The sequence below is a fragment of the Salmo salar genome, chromosome 11 (genome assembly GCF_965601325.2).
Source record: "Salmo salar chromosome 11, fSalSal1, whole genome shotgun sequence".
Lineage (NCBI taxonomy): Eukaryota > Metazoa > Chordata > Actinopteri > Salmoniformes > Salmonidae > Salmo > Salmo salar.
The window spans coordinates 5,977,477-5,995,247 of NC_138301.1; the positions used below are offsets into that span (position 1 = coordinate 5,977,477).

Consider the following 17,771-nt stretch of genomic DNA (forward strand, 5'->3'; position numbering starts at 1 on the left):
GTCATTGTCCTAATGGAAGGTGAACCTCCGCCCCAGTCAGGACCTGGAGCAGGTTTTCATCAAGGATCTCTGTACTTTGCTCCGTTCATCTTTCCCTCGATCCTGACTAGTCTCCCAGTCCCCACAGCATGATGCTGCCACCACCATGCTTCATGGTAGGGATGGTATTGGCCAGGAGATGAGCGGTGCCTGGTTTCCTCCAGATGTGACGCTTGGCATTCAGGCCAAAGAGTTCAACTTTGGTTCCATCAGACGAAAGAATCTTGTTTTTCATGGTCCATTGCTCAGTTTGGCCGGGCAGCCAGTTATAAGGAAGAGTCTTGGTGGTTCCAAACTTCTTCCATTTAAGAATGATGGAGGCCACTGTGTTCTTGGGGACCTTCAAGGCTGCATTTTTTGGTACCCTTCCCCAGATCTGTGCCTTAACACAATCCTGTCTCGGAGCTCTACAGACAATTCCTTTGACCTCATTGTTTGGTTTTTGCTCTAACATGCAATGTCAACCGTGGGACTTTATATAGACAGATGTGTGCCTTTCCAAATCATGTCCAATCAATTGAATTTACCACAGGTGAACTACAATCAAGTTGTAGAAACATCTCAAGGATGATCAATGGAAACAGGATGCACCTGAGCTCAAGTTAAAGTCTCATAGCAAAGGGTCTGAATACTTATGTAAATAAGTATTTACATTTGAGTCATTTAGCAGACACTCTTATCCAGAGCGACTTACAGTAGTGAATGCATACATTTCATAAAAAATGTTTTTTCCATACGGGTCCCCCGTGGGAATCGAACCCACAACCCTGGCGTTGCAAACACCATGCTCTACCAACTGAACCACACAGGATTTCTAATACAGAAGTACATTTTTTGTTTGTTGCTAAAATAAAAATAAAAACCTGTTTTTGCTTTGTCATTATGGGGTATTGTGTGTAGATTGATGAGAAAAACATTCATTTAATACACTTTAGAGTAAGGCTGTAATGTAACAAAATGTGGAGTCTGAAAACTTTCCGAATGCACTGTATTTTCCATTTTAAACTTTTCAAATATATTCCATTCTCCTTCCTCTTGTTTATATTATGGCTATATTCCCATTAATATTCCTTTATGAAATTAAGCCTTTACACATGTCATTTTTGCCTTTCTTATAATAATAATAAAGTAATTTGTAGAGCACATTTCACAAGCTCATTGCACAAGCTTGTTGGTGCTTGCTTTGGTGCACAAATCATCTAACCACTCTAATTTGAGATTATTTATTCCCTTTTATTTATGAAAAGAAACTGATACGGTCTTTTATTATTTACGATTTATTTCTGATATTTTAGCTTAATTAAATTGATTTATATTATAGTGTTTCTATTCCCCCCCAAAAAGTATAATTTTTTATTTTACTAGGCAAGTCAGTTAATAAGAACAAATTCTTATTTACAATGACGACCTACCCTGGCCAAACGCGGACGATGCTGGGCCAATTGTGCACCGCCCTATGGGACTCCCAATCACGGCCAGATGTGATGCAGCCTGGATTTGAACCAGGTACTGCAGTGACACCTCTTGCACTGGGATGCAGTGTCTTAGACCACTGTGCCACTCAGGAGCCCAATATAAACTAGATATAGGCTACTATGGGTGGGGTAGGCTAAATAATTACAACCAAATAGACCTAAAGAACTGTCAATTAATAATCATATCAATGGATGGAATCTGTGAATGAATGGCTGCAGCAACCATTACAGGGTCTGACAAGCTGCATAACAGATGAGGCCTAATAACAAAATAACAATTAAGTCGTTCAATCTAGATACTAAGTCGTTCAAACGACAGTGTATGTTTTTTTTCTTTCTTTTTAACCTTGGACTTCAGGGTTTCCCTAAAATCTGCAGAGAAGAAGATCCATTGCTTCAAACTTGCGAGACAACAAAAAAAGTGTGCCACATTTCCATTAAAATGCAAATGAAATTTTATATTAAAAGATATCACACAACACAGCTTGTTAGTACTGTAGGAAATACATATACAGTCTTTTTCATATTTACACATTAAGTGACGACCAAGCAAAGAAATCATAAATATCTCTTTTAGTTAACTTTACAACAGTTATGTGACCAATATTTCGTAACATAAAAGAACATTATTAAATAACTGGCAGCAACCCTATCATTTACAATGTTTGAAAACACAGAGGTTAAATAATCCAGCAAAACAAAATGTCCTTCTCCAATGAGTAATATTAATACAAGACAAAACAAGCATGAAATCCCTTTGTACAAAATACTCTCTATACAACAAAATCAACACAATATCTTTGACAATTTGTCTGCTTAAAAATGCATGGTAAAATCTGTACAGTTTAGCAACCTTCGCTGAGTGGGTGGGATTCTGTGTTTGCGTAGTTAATGATTGAAGCGTTGGTCAGATTGATGCGTCTGTGATCCAACCATCAGAGACCTCAGGTAAAGTAGCTGCCAAGACCTTCTCTCATTGGCATCAGTGCTGTGAAATTCCTGTCTAGCAGCAAATCAGCATGTTGCTGAACTTGAAGTTACTTCAAGATACAAGGTTTTGAGAACTCAAACTGATATCTGTCCAGAGCAACACTCCAATTCCCACCCTCTGCATTTCCATGACAGATAGAACAGTACAAAACAATGTTAATCTGACACCGTACCCAAACTGGACGCACACGTGCCCCATCGTGCGCAAATTGATTTTGACCCCCCACACCAAACGCGATCTCAACATGCAGGTTGGAATATCAAAACAAACTCTGAATCAATTATATTAATTTGGAGGCAGGTCGAAAAGCATGAAACATTCATGGCAATTTAGCTAGCTAGCTTGCAGTTGTTAGCTAATTTGTCCTATTTAGCAAGCTTGCGGTTGCTAGCTAACTTGTCCTGGGATATAAACATTGAGTGGTTATTTCACCTGAAATGAACAAGGTCCTCTACACCGACAATTAATCCACACATAAAACGGTCAACCGAATCGTTTCTAGTCATCTCTCCTCCTTCCAGTCTTTTTCTTCTTTGGACTTTATATGGCGATTGGCGTCTAACTTTCAAAGTATTACCACGACGACCGACCGAACTCAGTTCATCTTTCAATCACCCACGTGGGTATAACCAATGAGGAGATGGCACGTGGGTATTTGCTTCTATAAACTAATAAGGAGATGGGAGAGGCAGGACTTGCACTGCGTTCAGTGTCACAAATGGAACTGACTTCTATTTTAGAGCTTGGCAATGCAGACGCTCATTGGCGCGCGCAAGCAGTGTGGGCACAATGACTGAATAACATGTATGTGTACATTTATTTTGCAACGCTAGCGCACGGGACACGAGCGGTGTGGTCAGCATGTAAGGGTTAGATTCACCCGTAATGCTGAATATCCGCTCTACAGTAGGATTGAAATTGAAAGGCAATGTTCCAACGTTCGCAGAGACTGCATTCATGGTAAACACTGCATATGCTCAATCGGAAATTACCTTTAAATTTCAATTGTGCTAGAATATGGATCTTCAGCGCTATGGACTGAATCTAGATCTTAACGTAATATATATTGTTTTTATTTGAATAATATGAATGGTTCTGTAAATTGTCAGTGGTATATTTTTTGTCTAAGGTAACATCTCCGTTATTTATGGTTCAGGGTAATCTCATATAATGTACAGTGCATTCGGAAAGTATTGAGTCCCCTTGACTTTTTCCACATTTTGTTACGTTACAGCCTTATTCTAAAAGAAATCAAATAATTATTTTTCCTCGTCAATCTACACATAATACCCAATAATGACAACACTAAAACAGTTTTTTTTGTTGCTAATTTATATATTTATATAAAACGATGGAAATATCACATTTATATAAGTATTCAGACCCTTTACTCAGTACTTTGTTGAAGCACCTTTGGCAGTGATTACAACCTCGAGTCTTCTTGGGTATGACGCTACAAGCTTGGCACACCTGTATTTGGTTAGTTTCTCCCATTCTTCTCTGCAGATTCTCTCAAGCTCTGTCAGGTTAGATGGGGAGCGTTGCTGCACAGCTATTTTCAGGTCTCTCTAGAGATGTCGATCGGGTTCAAGTCCGGGCTCTGGCTGGGCCACTCAAGGACATTCAGAGACTTGTCCCGAAGCCACACCAGCGTTGTCTTGGCTTTGTGCTTAGGGTCATTGTCCAGATGGAAGGTGAACCTTTCCCTTGATCCTATCTAGTATCCCAGTCCCTGCCACTGAAAAACATCCCCACAGCATGCTTCACCGTAGGGATGGTGCCAGGTTTCCTCCAGACGTGACGTTTTGCATTCATTCCAAAGACTTCAATCTTGGTTTCATCAGACCAGAGACTCTTGTTTCTCATGGTCTAAGAGCCTTTAGGTTCCTTTTGGCAAATTCCAAGGGGGCTGTAATGTGCCTTTTACTGAGGAGTGGCTTCCGTCTGACTACCCTACCATAAAGCCCTGATTGGTGGAATGCTGCAGAGATGGTTGTCCTTCAGGAAGGTTCTCCCATCTCCACAGAGAAACTCCGGAGGTCTGTCAGAGTGAGCATCGTATTCTTGGTCACCTTCCTGACCAAGGCCCTTGCTCAGTTTGACTGGGCGGCCAGCTATAGGAAGAGTCTTGGTGGTTCCAAACTTCTTCTATTTTAGAATGATGGAGGCTACAGTGTTCTCGGGAACCTTCAATGCTGCAGAAATTTTGGCACCCTTCTTCAGATCTGTGCCTCGACACAATTCTGTCTTTGAGCTCTACGGACAATTCTTCCGACCTCATGGCTTGGTTTTTTGCTCTGACATGTACTGTAAACTATGGGACCTTATATAGACAGGTGTGTGCCTTTCCAAATCATGTCCAATCAATTGAATTTACCACAGGTGGACTCCAATCAAGTTGTAGAAACATCTCAAGGATGATTAATGGAAACAGGATGCACCTGAGCTCAATTTCAAGTCTCATTGCAAAGGGTCTGAATACTTATGTAAATAAGGTATCTGTTTTTTATGTTTTATAAATGTGAAAACAATTCTAAAAAACTGTTTTCACTTTGTCATTATGGGGTATTGTGTGTAGATCGATGAGGAAAAAAACGTATTTAATCCATTTCAGAATAAGGCTGTAAAGTAAACAAAATGTGGAAAAGGTCAAGGAGTCTGAATACTTTCAGAATGCACTGTATTGTGTGCAATACTTCACAGAGGCCAACCTTGTCAAATGACATAATACACTGAAGCCTATACTATAGACTAGAACAGTGGGCACTAAGTGCATAGTGGTTCAGAGATGACAGAGGTCTGCTTTAATCAGAACAGCTTAAAGAATGCCAAGCACATTTTACAACCTCCAAGAAATATAAAACTGAGGGAAGAAAAAAATGAAAAGAATGTTTGGCACTTATACTTCATCAAGACTGCTATTCCCAGAGGACCAGATATGGTTTACTTGCAGTTTACTTTAGATTTCTTAAATGAATGGATTTCAACGATTGCTAATGCAGTGTCCAGTAACAGTCTAGAGTACCCATTTCCAGTACAAATCTAGAGTACCAGTTTCCAGTACCAGTCTAGAGTTCCAGTTAAGAGAGACCAGATAGATAAGTCCATGGTTGGTTTAAGAAGAGAAGGTATACAATGTGAAACATATGTCTGAAACATTGCTGTGCTCTCCCATAGATAACTGTCTGTCTGTCCATCCTTCACGTGGCACATATCCCATAAAATGTTCTTCTAGTGTAGATGTAGACGTAGCTCCACCCTTTGGCACTGTCATATATATAGAGGTTTGAATGACTGGGTCATACTGTAATACAGTTCTACACAACACTCTCACCATTCTCTAAAATCAGCAGAAACCAAGTCAAAGAACAAAAAGTTCATAAATAGAGTTCATAAGGACATGGTATATGATGAGTTGCATTATAGAGAGAGAGCAGTTTTTTTTACATAGTTTCCTGCGGGAGTATATTGTTTTTAGCTTTGTCAAAAAATGCAAGGTCATACACAACCAAGTGGCCCTCACCTTGAGGAGTTGCATTCTTTAAATAGGCTCCAGACGTCATTTCATTCTCTCTTTGTCATTTCCTTTCTCAAAGTGTATTTTTTTGCTTTCTTTTTCCAGCATGCTTGTAAATTGTAATTTAGTCTGTTGCCTGAAGAGGGTAGCAGTGAGTCAGTCTGTGGTTGTGAGAGGGTAGTGGTAAGAGTGCGGATGTGTGTGTGTAGGACAAAGTCCAGCGGGCCGAGGAGATGCCAGGTTTGTATGCATGCATAAATGTGTGTGTGTAGCATGAAGTATGTATGTGGCTGTAGTGTTTGTATGTACCACCTATCTGTGTGAGTGTCAAATAGTGTATGACTCACTGTGGCCTGAAGAGCAAGTACGTACCATTTACTCGTTTACTGTATGTGTATATTGTATTCAGGTGTGTGTGTGTGTGTGTGTGTGTGTGTGTGTGTGTGTGTGTGTGTGTGTGTGTGTGTGTGTGTATAAGGGTGTGCAGTTGAAGGGTCGGGAGGACTAAGGGGGAAGAGTAGGAGTAGGGAGGCAGTGAAGCAAGAGGCCTCCCTTACACCTCGCTCTCGGTGGAGGGTTTGCGCGCGGGGGTCCAGCCGGTGTCAGGCTGTGTTGGGGGTGGCGTTGGGGTGTGATGATGGCGGGGGTCAGCGTGTTTATGGACGAGCACTCCGACGTCTCCTCTTCGAGCAACTGCTCTGTCTCGCCGTCGTCCAGTGAGGCGCTGCTGGCCTGCAGGGACACAGTGTCCGTGTGCATGCACGTATGAAGACCACCCCGCGACGGCTTCAGCTGCTTCAGGTCCTCCCAGTACAGCTCCTCGTTGGAGAGGAGACACACTCCCTCCACGATCCGGATCTTCTCCTTGGTGTAGCCGCTGTCCCAGTCCCCCTGAGGAAGTAGGAAGGAGAAAGAACACACAGTAGAAGGGTTAGCTGTGTAAGCCTAGCGCACGACGTAGACATCACCCACAGATCTAGGGTCAGATGATCATATCCCCAAAAGCATCTGAGGGGACGAAGAAAATCTGACCCTGAATAAGTAGTTAGTGGAAAACTAAGCCTGTGTCAATGGTTAGACAGCAGCCATTTTGGAATAATTCATCAGAAAACAACTACAAATACTCCAGAGCAGGATGTTGTTATACCCATGCATAATAGTAGTTTGTTTTTCAGTGAGATGTCCTCTGGTCTTTCAGTTAGTTTTGTTATTAGTGCCCATGTGTTGAGTGGGCAAACTATGGAATCTCAAACGTGTCATCTCTTTACGGCATTTGTGGAGAAACAATGTATTTGATTTTTGTGACTGGATGGTAAACAATATACTGAAACTGCTCCAGGTAATCAAAAGGTTAGAGTTGGGCTCAGGATTACATCTGATAGCAGTACATTCCCGCAAAATAAGACTGTGTAAAATGACAGACACACAATACATAAAGTGAAAGGGTTTGTCAAACAAAGAACAGACTTTTCAAACACTCATTATTTGATAGTATTAGGTCCATCCACAACCATAGATAGAGATAAAGTGCATTCAGAAAGTATTCACACCCCTCAACTTTTTCCACATATTGTGCCAGGGTCTGTAGTGACGCCTCTAGCACTGAGATGCAGTGCCTTAGACCGCTGCGCCACTCGGGAGCCCCAAAATGATTTGCACATTTATTTTTTTATTCTTCAAGCGCTGTCAAGTTGGTTGCTGATAATTCCTAGATAGCCATTTTCAAGTCTTGCTATTGGTTCTCAAGCCAATTTAAGTCAAAACTGTAACTAGGCCACTCAGGAACATTCAATGTCATCTTGGTAAGCAACTCCAGTGTATATCTGGCCTTGTGTTTTAGGTTATTGTCCTGCTGAACGGTGAATGTGTCCCAGTGTCTGTTGGAAAGCAGACTGAAACAGGTTTTCCTCTAGGATTTTGCCTGAGCTTAGCTCTATTCCGTTTCTTTATATCCTAAAAAACTCCATTGTTGATGACAAGCATATCCATAACATGATGCAGCCACAACCATGCTTGAAAATATGAAGAGTGGTACTCAGTGATGTGTTGTGTAAGATTTGCCTCAAACATAACAATTTGTATTTAGGACACGAAGTTAATTTCTTAGCCAAACTTTTTGCAGTATTAATTTAGTACCTTGTTGCAAACATGATGCATTTTTTTGAATATTTTTATTCTGTACAGGCTTTCTTTTCAATCTCTCATTTAGGTTAGTATTGTGGAGTAACTATAATGTTGTTGATCCATCCCCTGTTTTCTCCAATCACAGCCATTAAACTCTGTAACTGTTTTAAAGTCATAGTGAAATCCCTGAGCGGTTTCCTTCCTCTCCGGCAACTGAGTTAGGAAGGACGCCTGTATCTTTGTAGTGAGTGGGTGTATTCATACCCCATCCAAAGTGTAATTAATAACTTTACCATTCTCAAAGGGATAATTCATGTCTGCTTTTTTTATTTTTATATACCAATAGGTTCCTTTCTTTGCGAAATACACCAAGCCTAACGTGCGCAATCATGAACAGATAAACAATACCACACAAAGACATGGGGAAAACAGAGGGTTAAATACACAACACATAATGAGGGAAATGAGAACCAGATGTGTGGAAAAACGAGACAAAACAAATGGAAAATGAAAAATGGATCGGTGAGGCTAGAAGACCGGCGACTTCGACCGCCGAACACCGCCCGAACAAGGAGAGGCATCGACTTCGGCAGAAGTCGTGACACTGTGTGCATTGATAGTGTTTAACTTAATTTTTGAATGACTACCTCATCTCTGTACCCCACACATACAATTAATTATCTGTAAGGTCCCTCAGTCGAACAGTGAATGTAAAGCACAGATTCAACCACAAAGATCAGGGAGGTTTTCAAATGGGTTAAGCTGGGTTATGTTAAACCCTTACTTGTATTTCGTGTTATTTTGTGCCGTGTGCTTTTGGGTCACCAAATAAAAGGCTTTGTTTTGCTACCAACTATCTCCTCTCCTGCGCCTGACTTCCTACAGCCCTTCACGCATACCCTGACACACAGAGTGAGTCCATGGAACTTATTACGTGAATTAAGTACATTTTTACTCCTGAACATATTTAGGCTTGCCAAAAACAAAGGAGATGAACACTTATTGACTCAAGGAATTTCAGCTTTTCATTTGAAATGAATTTGGAAAAATGTAGAAAAACATAATTCCACTGACATTATGGGGTATTGTGTGTAGGCCAGCGACACACAATCTCAATTTAATAAACTTTCAATTCAGGCTGTAACACAACACAAGTGGAAAAAGTCAAGGGGTATGACAACTTTCTGAAGGCACTGTATGTCTCTACATTTGTTAAATCATTAGTTAAGTCAGTCATGAGAAAGAGTCAGTTGTCATGTATGACCAAGCAGAGGAACAATAGTAGACACATGAGAGAGAGCATGTAGCTGGGGACGAGAGAGAGATACAAAATGAGTGAGAGAGATACAGGAGGAGTGAAAGAGAGAGTTATAGGTTGATTGAGTCGAGGGATTCCCCATGCAGTGTGTGACTACCTCTCCGCAGGACAAAACAGGTCAAAATAATAAAGGAGAGAGGCTGTTGTAAGGATGAGAGAGCTACAGTGAAGGAGAGGGGGAAGAGGAGAAAGGAGAGATGAGTGGACGGGTCAGTCACAACTTGTGCCTCTTCATGTTTGGTTATAATAAAACACTGTAAAGCAATCTATCTACAGCATAAGAGATAGAGGCAAACATTGAAAACTGGTATTCGTCTCAACAGTTACTTCCAGCCATACTATATGAACATTTGAAACCCTTCAGTCATAATAGGCATACAGAAACCCAATGGATTCACATCAAATGTATCCATTCCTATACTAAACATTAGTTACTTAATTTCATCGAAGTCTGAGGTGAGATATAAGGCCCAGATTCAGTAAACATTTGCACCAGTGCAAATTTTACACGTTATTATATGAGAATAACATACACTACAGGTCAAAAGTTTTAGAACACCTACTCATTCAAGGGTTTTTCTTTATTTTTTACTATTTTCTACATTGTAGAATAATAGTGAAGACATCAAAAAGATGAAATAACACATATGGAATCATGTAGTAACCAAAAAAGTGTTAAACAAATCGAAATAGATTTTATATTTGAGATTCTTCAAATAACCACCCTTTGACTTGATGACAACTGCAAATGCTGCACGTGAAAAAATGCTTAGCTAGATTAGAACACTCTCGTCATTTTCTTGAAATACTAAATAGGCCTGAATAGTTACCTCTTTCTTATATCGTAGCTGGTTGTAAATGGGCGGCTTTTGAGAGGTCTCGATCTTGACCTCTTGCGTTGACGTCCTGTATGAGGGGTTACTGTAGGTCAGGTTCCTCATCCCGGGGTCAGCAAACTTTGACATTTTGTGTCTGAGGATAGAAAGATGGGAAAACACATTGTACACACAGTCCACTGGTTAAAACTGTCCATTGGGTGGCTATCTAGGTTAGCTCCCACGACAGACAAATGTCACAGGTCTAATGTAGCTTCCTCTGTGTGTTCTTTATCTGCACTGATATGAAACGATAAGTTACCTGACAGTAACATTGGCCAAATCTATTGGTGCTCAATTTGTGTTCACCTAATTACTTACTTAAGATCTGGACAGATAAAGGGATGGAGAATAGACATAGACATATTTATTTTATTACTAGCACTGACTTTGTTGATGACTTTGAGGAACATTTTACTTACTATAACTGAAGTGGTTGTCTCAACTAGCTACTTTAAGATGAATGTACTAACTGTAAATCACTCTAGACTGGAGCATCTGCTAAATGACAAAAATGTAAATGTCAAATGAGTGGAATTTTGAGTATTTAGAGAGGACTTGGTATTACCTGTAAATAATGAAGGCAGTGATGATTATCAGGATGGCAAGAATGGTTAATGCTCCTCCAATCACATAGCTGATATGAAGCCCCTCCCCTGTGAAAGAAGCGTTGCAGATGAACATCAACCAATGAGTGGATTATACTGCTCTGACATCAAAACAATTACATATAGCCTATAAAATCAACACTGTACATTTGAAAGTGAATCATTTATTGTGACTCACCACCTGGATTCGGTCTTATGTAGCAACATTTGAATTTCTGTTTTTTACATTGGATAAAAGTAGAGAATACGAGCTACAAAATGGTATATCATATATCGCCTTTGAGGAAACAATGGGAAAGTAATTCTGCTTTGAAAGTTGATCAACTTGTAAACTCATTTTTGAGAAAACCGTCTTTAAATGTTTTGGTACTACTATTGGACAGCCCTTCTTTGTCTACACCCATGCAGCATGTTTCAAGCCTTAGCCCCACCCATCTCTTTAAGGGTTGATCCGTGCGTTCTGTACTAACTTGCCAGCTACATCCAGACATCTAAGAGAGAGAGAACAGCTCACTGAACATAACTTGCCTTAGCAGAGCTGGTTAGGCTGTTATGTTATCCAGAGCGTTGGTGACAGCAACTGTGTTGTCAGATTGTCCGTTCGTAAATTCAGAGCGATTCGTGTTCAGAGCGCACACTGGACGCTCTGGCCAATAAGTAGGGTTGTTATGAAAGCTCTGACCTCACAGCGACAGTCAATCACCCAAGCTAACTGGCTAACACTGGCTAGTTACTTCCAGACACATAATGAGAGATCACCCCACTCTGACCATTTTACTCACTCTAGCAGAGCTGGTTAGGCAGTGTTCATGTTATCCAGAGTGTTGGTGACTGTAACTGTGCTGCTGGCAACAATTGAATTGCGCTTTTTTGCCGAATTCACTGACACCAGACATATTCAATGAGTGTTGAGCGTTCAAAAATTCATCAGTTATTCTGCGCTCTGGCACACTATGATGTCTTTTGTTAAGAAATGTAGCTAGATAGCTAGCTAGGTAAACAATGAATCCCAACGCATGACGTAATGTTAGTTAGTGAGCCAGCCAGCTAACGTTAGCTAGCTAGCTCACTGTACACTAACTTGAAATGAAAATACTTTGTCAAAATTAGAGTGGAGTCTTTTGTTAAGACATGTAGCTAGCTAAACAATGGACCATAATCACAACTCATGACATTACTACCCTGCAGGTAGGTAACCAACCAGGTTCTATGGCTATAACTAGTCAAGTAAATGTGTCTGAGATACGAAGAATAAGATCGTACACATACCGTTAGCTAGAGACCCAGCCAGCTAACATTAGCTAGCTACCCAGCCAGCTAACGTTAGCTAGCTAAGAGTACACTTGAAATAAAACCTTTTTCTGTCAAAATTAGAAACGTGTAATATCTGAAAATGTAGCTAGCTAGACTATCTTACCAGTATACATCATGGTTGGATGTGTCTCCTGTCTGATGCCATGCATGGTTGCCCTTAGTTTGTAATCCAGACTGGTGTTTTCTCCATCTCCTTAGCTATCATACTCAAATTCAACTAATTTAAAAACTCCATCCTCCAGAAACTGGAGAGCATACACATAATGTTAGCTAGCTAACAGAACACTTTAACTTGACATTAGGTTTATGCAGTTTTCCTATGCAATACATTTAAAAAAGGTTGCGTTTGACATGATTACCTAGAGTTACTGACCAGCTCCAATAGACAGACGCATGCTATGTGGCAGACCAATCCAAACTCATCTTTCGGCATGTCCAGCCCACTCATTGTCTCAGCCAATCATAGCTAGCGGGAAGGTTGCTCACTCTTTCTGTGGCTTAAACAACTAGGCTCATAATTGTACAATTTTATTCGTATTAACAGATGGCATATAAGTTTTATATTAAGGCACATTAAAGTTCACATGTTCGAGAAGGCATTTCTGCCAAAAAATACATTTTGATTTTAAAAAAAGAGTTTACACAGCTCTCCTGTGAAGTCATGACTTTCCTGAATCGGGTCACATTTATGATGATGATGATAGTAATGATGATGCAAAGTGTGATGAAGATGCTACTGAGGGTAATAATCATGATAATGATGAGGAATTTGATGATAAAGCTGACTGCATTTTGATTTTTTTTTAAATGTTACGTTCAAACAGCTCTCCTGTGAAGTCATGACTTGTGACATAGTTTCCTGAATCGGGTCACATTTATGATGATGATAGTAATGATGATGCAAAGTGTGATGAAGATGCTACTGAGGGTAACAATCATGATAATGATGATGAATTTGATGATAAACCTGAGTAATGATGACGCAAAGTGTGATGAAGATGCTACTGAGGGTAATAATGATGATGAATTTGATGATAAAGCTGACTGGATTTCGATTTGTTTTAAATGTTTACGTTCAAAGAGCTCTCCTGTGAAGTCATGACTTGTGACATAGTTTCCTGAATCGGGTCACATTTATGATGATGACGATAGTAATGATGATGCAAAGTGTGATGAAGATGCTACTGAGGGTAATAATCATGATAATGATGATGAATTTGATGATGAAGCTGACTTTATCTTACCGTGAGGAGCTGTCACCACGTTGCTCTGTAAGCAGCCCTCCACACTTAGGCTCTTGTCTGTGCAGCTACAAAACGGGATGTAAAAAAAATAACATTAACCATCAAACTGAGCATATACTTTCTCATAAACTGAAGACATAAGAGTAAAGCATTGTGATACAAGGCATTTAGTCAATATTCATATCCGACAGACCTCATTATGTATCAGTAGGATCCCTTCAAGTCATGGTCAATGAGGTAAAATATCAGGCCTGTAGTTGACATACTTGATCAGTGGGGGTCCTTGCTGAGGCGTGTCTGTGGGGGCTTTGGGGATCTTGTTGGGGGCTGCGGTGCTGGTGGTCTCTCTGTCTGGTGAGGTGGGCACATAACCTGAGACTAAACATAGGAACAATGATTAGTGTTTTAAAGATACATAAACAGATCACACACAAAGCTGGAATGTTATTTATCAAAATAAGTTGTTTCTCATACGCACGCAAGTGCGCACACACACACACACACACACACACACACACACACACACACACACACACACACACACACACACACACACACACTCACTGGTGGAGCAGGGCCTGCTGTCTGGTTCATCAGGGCAGGCACACACAAAGCTGTTTGTCTTAGCGAAGCAGAGATGAGTGCATCCTCCATTATTCACTCCACAGTGGTTAGTGCCTGCAGGGAAGAGAAAAGCCTTACTTTAACCTGTTAAACTCTGCCGCCCTTGTGTGGCATTTTCACAATGGCACATATCTAATCAAATTGTATTGGTCACATACACATATTTAGCAGATGTTATGGCTGGTGTAGCGAAATGCTTGTGTTCCAAGCTCTAACAGTGCAGTAGTATCTAACAATTCACAACAATACACACATCTAAAAGTAAACGAATGGAACTAAGAAATATCTAAATATTAGGACGAGCAATGTCGGAGTGGCATTGACTAAATACAGCAGAATAAAATACAGTATATGCATTTGAGATGAGTAAAGCAGTATGGAAACATTATTAAAGTAGCTGGTGTTCCATTATTAAAGTGGCCATGTCTATGTATATAGGGCAGCAGCCTCTAAGGTACAGGGTTGAGTAACCGGGTGGTAGCTGCCTAGTGATGGCTATTTAACAGTCTGATGGCCTTGAGATAGAAGTTGTTTTTCAGACTCCTGGCCCAGCTTTGATGCACCTGTACTGACCTCGCCTTCTGGATGATAGCGGGGTGAACAGGTGATTGCCTACGGAGCTGTGAAGGGAACGGCACCTCCATACCTTCAGGCTCTGATCAGGCCCTACACCCAAACAAGGGCACTGCGTTCATCCACCTCTGGCCTGCTGGCCCCCCTACCTCTGAGGAAGCACAGTTCCCGCTCAGCCCAGTCAAAACTGTTCGCTGCTCTGGCACCCCAATGGTGGAACAAGCTCCCTCACGACGCCAGGACAGCGGAGTCAATCACCACCTTCCGGAGACACCTGAAACCCCACCTCTTTAAGGAATACCTAGGATAGGATAAAGTAATCCTTCTAACCCCCCCCCCCCTTAAAAGATTTAGATGCACTATTGTAAAGTGGTTGTTCCACTGGATATCATAAGGTGAATGCACCAATTTGTAAGTCGCTCTGGATAAGAGCGTCTGCTAAATGACTTAAATGTAAATGTAACAGGCCGTTGCTCGAGTGGTTGATGTCCTTGATAATATTTTTGCCTTCCTGTGACATCGGGGTGCTGTAGGTGTCCTGGAGGGCAGGCAGTGTTCCCCGGTGAGACGTTGGGCAGACCGCACCATCCTCTGAAGAGCCCTGCAGTTGCGCGCGGTGCAGTTGCCATACCAGTTGCCATACACTGTCTGTGTGGGTGGACCATTTCAAATTGTCAGTGATGTGTACGGCGAGGATCTTGAAGCTTTCCACCTTCTCCACTGCAGTCCCGTCGATGTGGATAGGGGTGTCCTCCGTCTGCTGTTTCCTGAAATCCACGATCAGCTCCTTCATTTTGTTGACGTTGAGGGAGAGGTTATTTTCCTGGCACCGCTCCACCAGGGCCCTCACCTCCTCCCTGTAGGCTGTCTCATCATTGTTAGTAATCAGACCTACTACCATTGTGTCGTCTGCAAACTTGATGATTAAGTTAGAGGCGTGCATGGCCACACAGTCATGGGTGAACAGGGAGTACCGTGTTGAGGATCAGTGAAGTGGAGGTGTTGTTTCCTACCTTAACCACCTGCAGGCTACCTGTCAGGAATTTCCAGGACCCAGTTGCACAGGGCGGGGTCCAAACCCAGTGCTCCGAGCTTAATGATGAGCTTGGAGGGTACTATGCTGTTGAAGGCTGAGCTATAGTCAATGAACATCATTCTGATGTAGGTATTCCTCTTGTCCAGATGAGATAGGGCAGAGGGCAGTGTGCAGTGTGATGGAGATTGCATCATCTGTGGATCTATTTGGGCGGTAAGCAAATTGAAGTGGGTCTAGGATGTAAGGTAGAGGTGATATGATCCTTAACTAGACTCTCAAAGCACTTCATGATGACAGTGCTACGGAGCGATAGTCATTCAGTTACCTTTGCTTTCTTCGGTACAGGAACAATGGTGACCATCTTGAAGCAAGTGGGGACAGCAGACTGGGATAGGGAGAGATATGTCCGTAAACACTCCAGACAGCTGGTCTGCACAAGCGGCTAGGATGCCGTCTGGGCCGGCAGCCTAGCGAGGTTAGCACGCTTAAATGTCTTACTCACGTTGGCCATGGAGAACGAGAGTCCACAGTCCTTGGGAGTGGCCTGTGTTATCCTCAAAGCGGGCAAAGAAGGTGTTTAGCTTGTCTGGGAGCAAGACGTCGGTGTCCACGACGTGGCTGGTTTTCCATTTGTAATCTGTGATTGTCTGTAGACCCTGCCACATATGTCTCGAGTCTGAGCAATTGAATTATGACTCCACTTTGTCTCTGTACTTACGTTTTGCCTGTTTGATTGCCTTATGGAGGGAATAACTACACTGTTTGTATTCAACCATATTCCCAGTCACCTTGCCATGGTTAAATGCGATGGTTTGCACTTTCAGTTTTGCGCGAATGCTGCCATCTATCCACGGTTTCTGGTTTGGGTAGGCTTTAATAGTCACCATGGGAACAACATCCCCTATACACTTCCTGATGAACTCAGTCACAGTGTTTGTGTAAACGTCAATGTTATTCTCAGAGGCTACCTGAGAACATATCCCAGTCCGCGTTATCAAAACAATCTTGAAACATAGATTCTGATTGGTCAGGCCAGCATTGAATAGACCTTGGGTACTTCTTGTTTGAGTTTCTGCCTATAGGAAGGGAGAAGCAAAATGGAGTTGTGATCTGATTTGCTGATGGGAGGGCGGGGGAGGGCCTTGTAAGCATCTCAAAAAGGCGAGTAGCAGTGGTCTAGTGTTTTTTCTAAGCGACTACAGTCTACAGTCAATGTGCTGATAGAATTTCGGTAGCGTTTTCCTCAAATTTCCTTTGTTAAAATCCCCAGCTACAATAAATGCGGCCTCAGGATATGTGGTTTCCAGTTTGCATAATGTCCAGTGTAGTTCCTTGAGGGCCGTCATGATTTTGGCTTGAGGGGGAATATACACGGATGTGAAGATAACATATATTTTATGTTTCATGAAAGACATTTAGATTTCAACCAATACATGCTTAGTACTATTAGAAATAGTTAGGAACAATGTGACTATTACAGAGCCAGAGAAACAGCAGGCAAAGGGAAGTAGAACTGTCAGTACATTTTAGGAGAATAAGAGATTTGAAAGTCTAGGTTTGAAATAAAATATACCACTAATTACTCTTCCAAAAGGATTAAAAAAAAAACAAGTCAGATCTTTTACCTAATGGTGGTGCTACAAACATGCATAAATTCCCATAGGAACACAGCCATTTCAAATTTCAAAACAGCAGGGTTTGTGCAATGGCTCCATTTTTCGACGTACAGAAATAATATACATATGAGAAGAAAACTGACGTTACTACCTTTCCACTAATATAATTAGATGTCCTGTCTGATTCCCAGTTTGTCCGCTAAATAGCAGCTGAACATCACATGAGGTCTCTTGGCCACTTGAAACCAGATGCATCCGGTTGGGCAATGAGCTCAGTATCAAAACTGAACAGATTTTGACGCCTGACATCTTAAAATGACCCTAGCGATTGGGGCTTTCAAGTTATTGTTTTTAACCTCTCTAGGGTAGTGGGCAGTATTTGCACGGCCGGATAAAAAACGTACCCGATTTAATCTG

General features: G+C 41.5%; 1 protein-coding gene across 1 annotated transcript in view; it reads right to left on the bottom strand.

Annotated features, from left to right (window-relative positions):
- Window positions 1-1,951: 1,951 nt before the first annotated feature.
- LOC106561901 (low-density lipoprotein receptor-related protein 4-like) overlaps window positions 1,952-17,771 on the bottom strand; it is a 278,722-nt gene continuing 262,902 nt past the window's right edge. Inside the window, 7 exon segments of the mRNA XM_014126232.3 lie at window positions 1,952-6,638; window positions 6,641-6,913; window positions 10,295-10,436; window positions 10,908-10,995; window positions 13,506-13,570; window positions 13,772-13,883; window positions 14,070-14,183. Of these exon segments, the coding sequence (XP_013981707.2) occupies window positions 6,576-6,638; window positions 6,641-6,913; window positions 10,295-10,436; window positions 10,908-10,995; window positions 13,506-13,570; window positions 13,772-13,883; window positions 14,070-14,183 (857 nt within the window). The 3' untranslated portion in view covers window positions 1,952-6,575.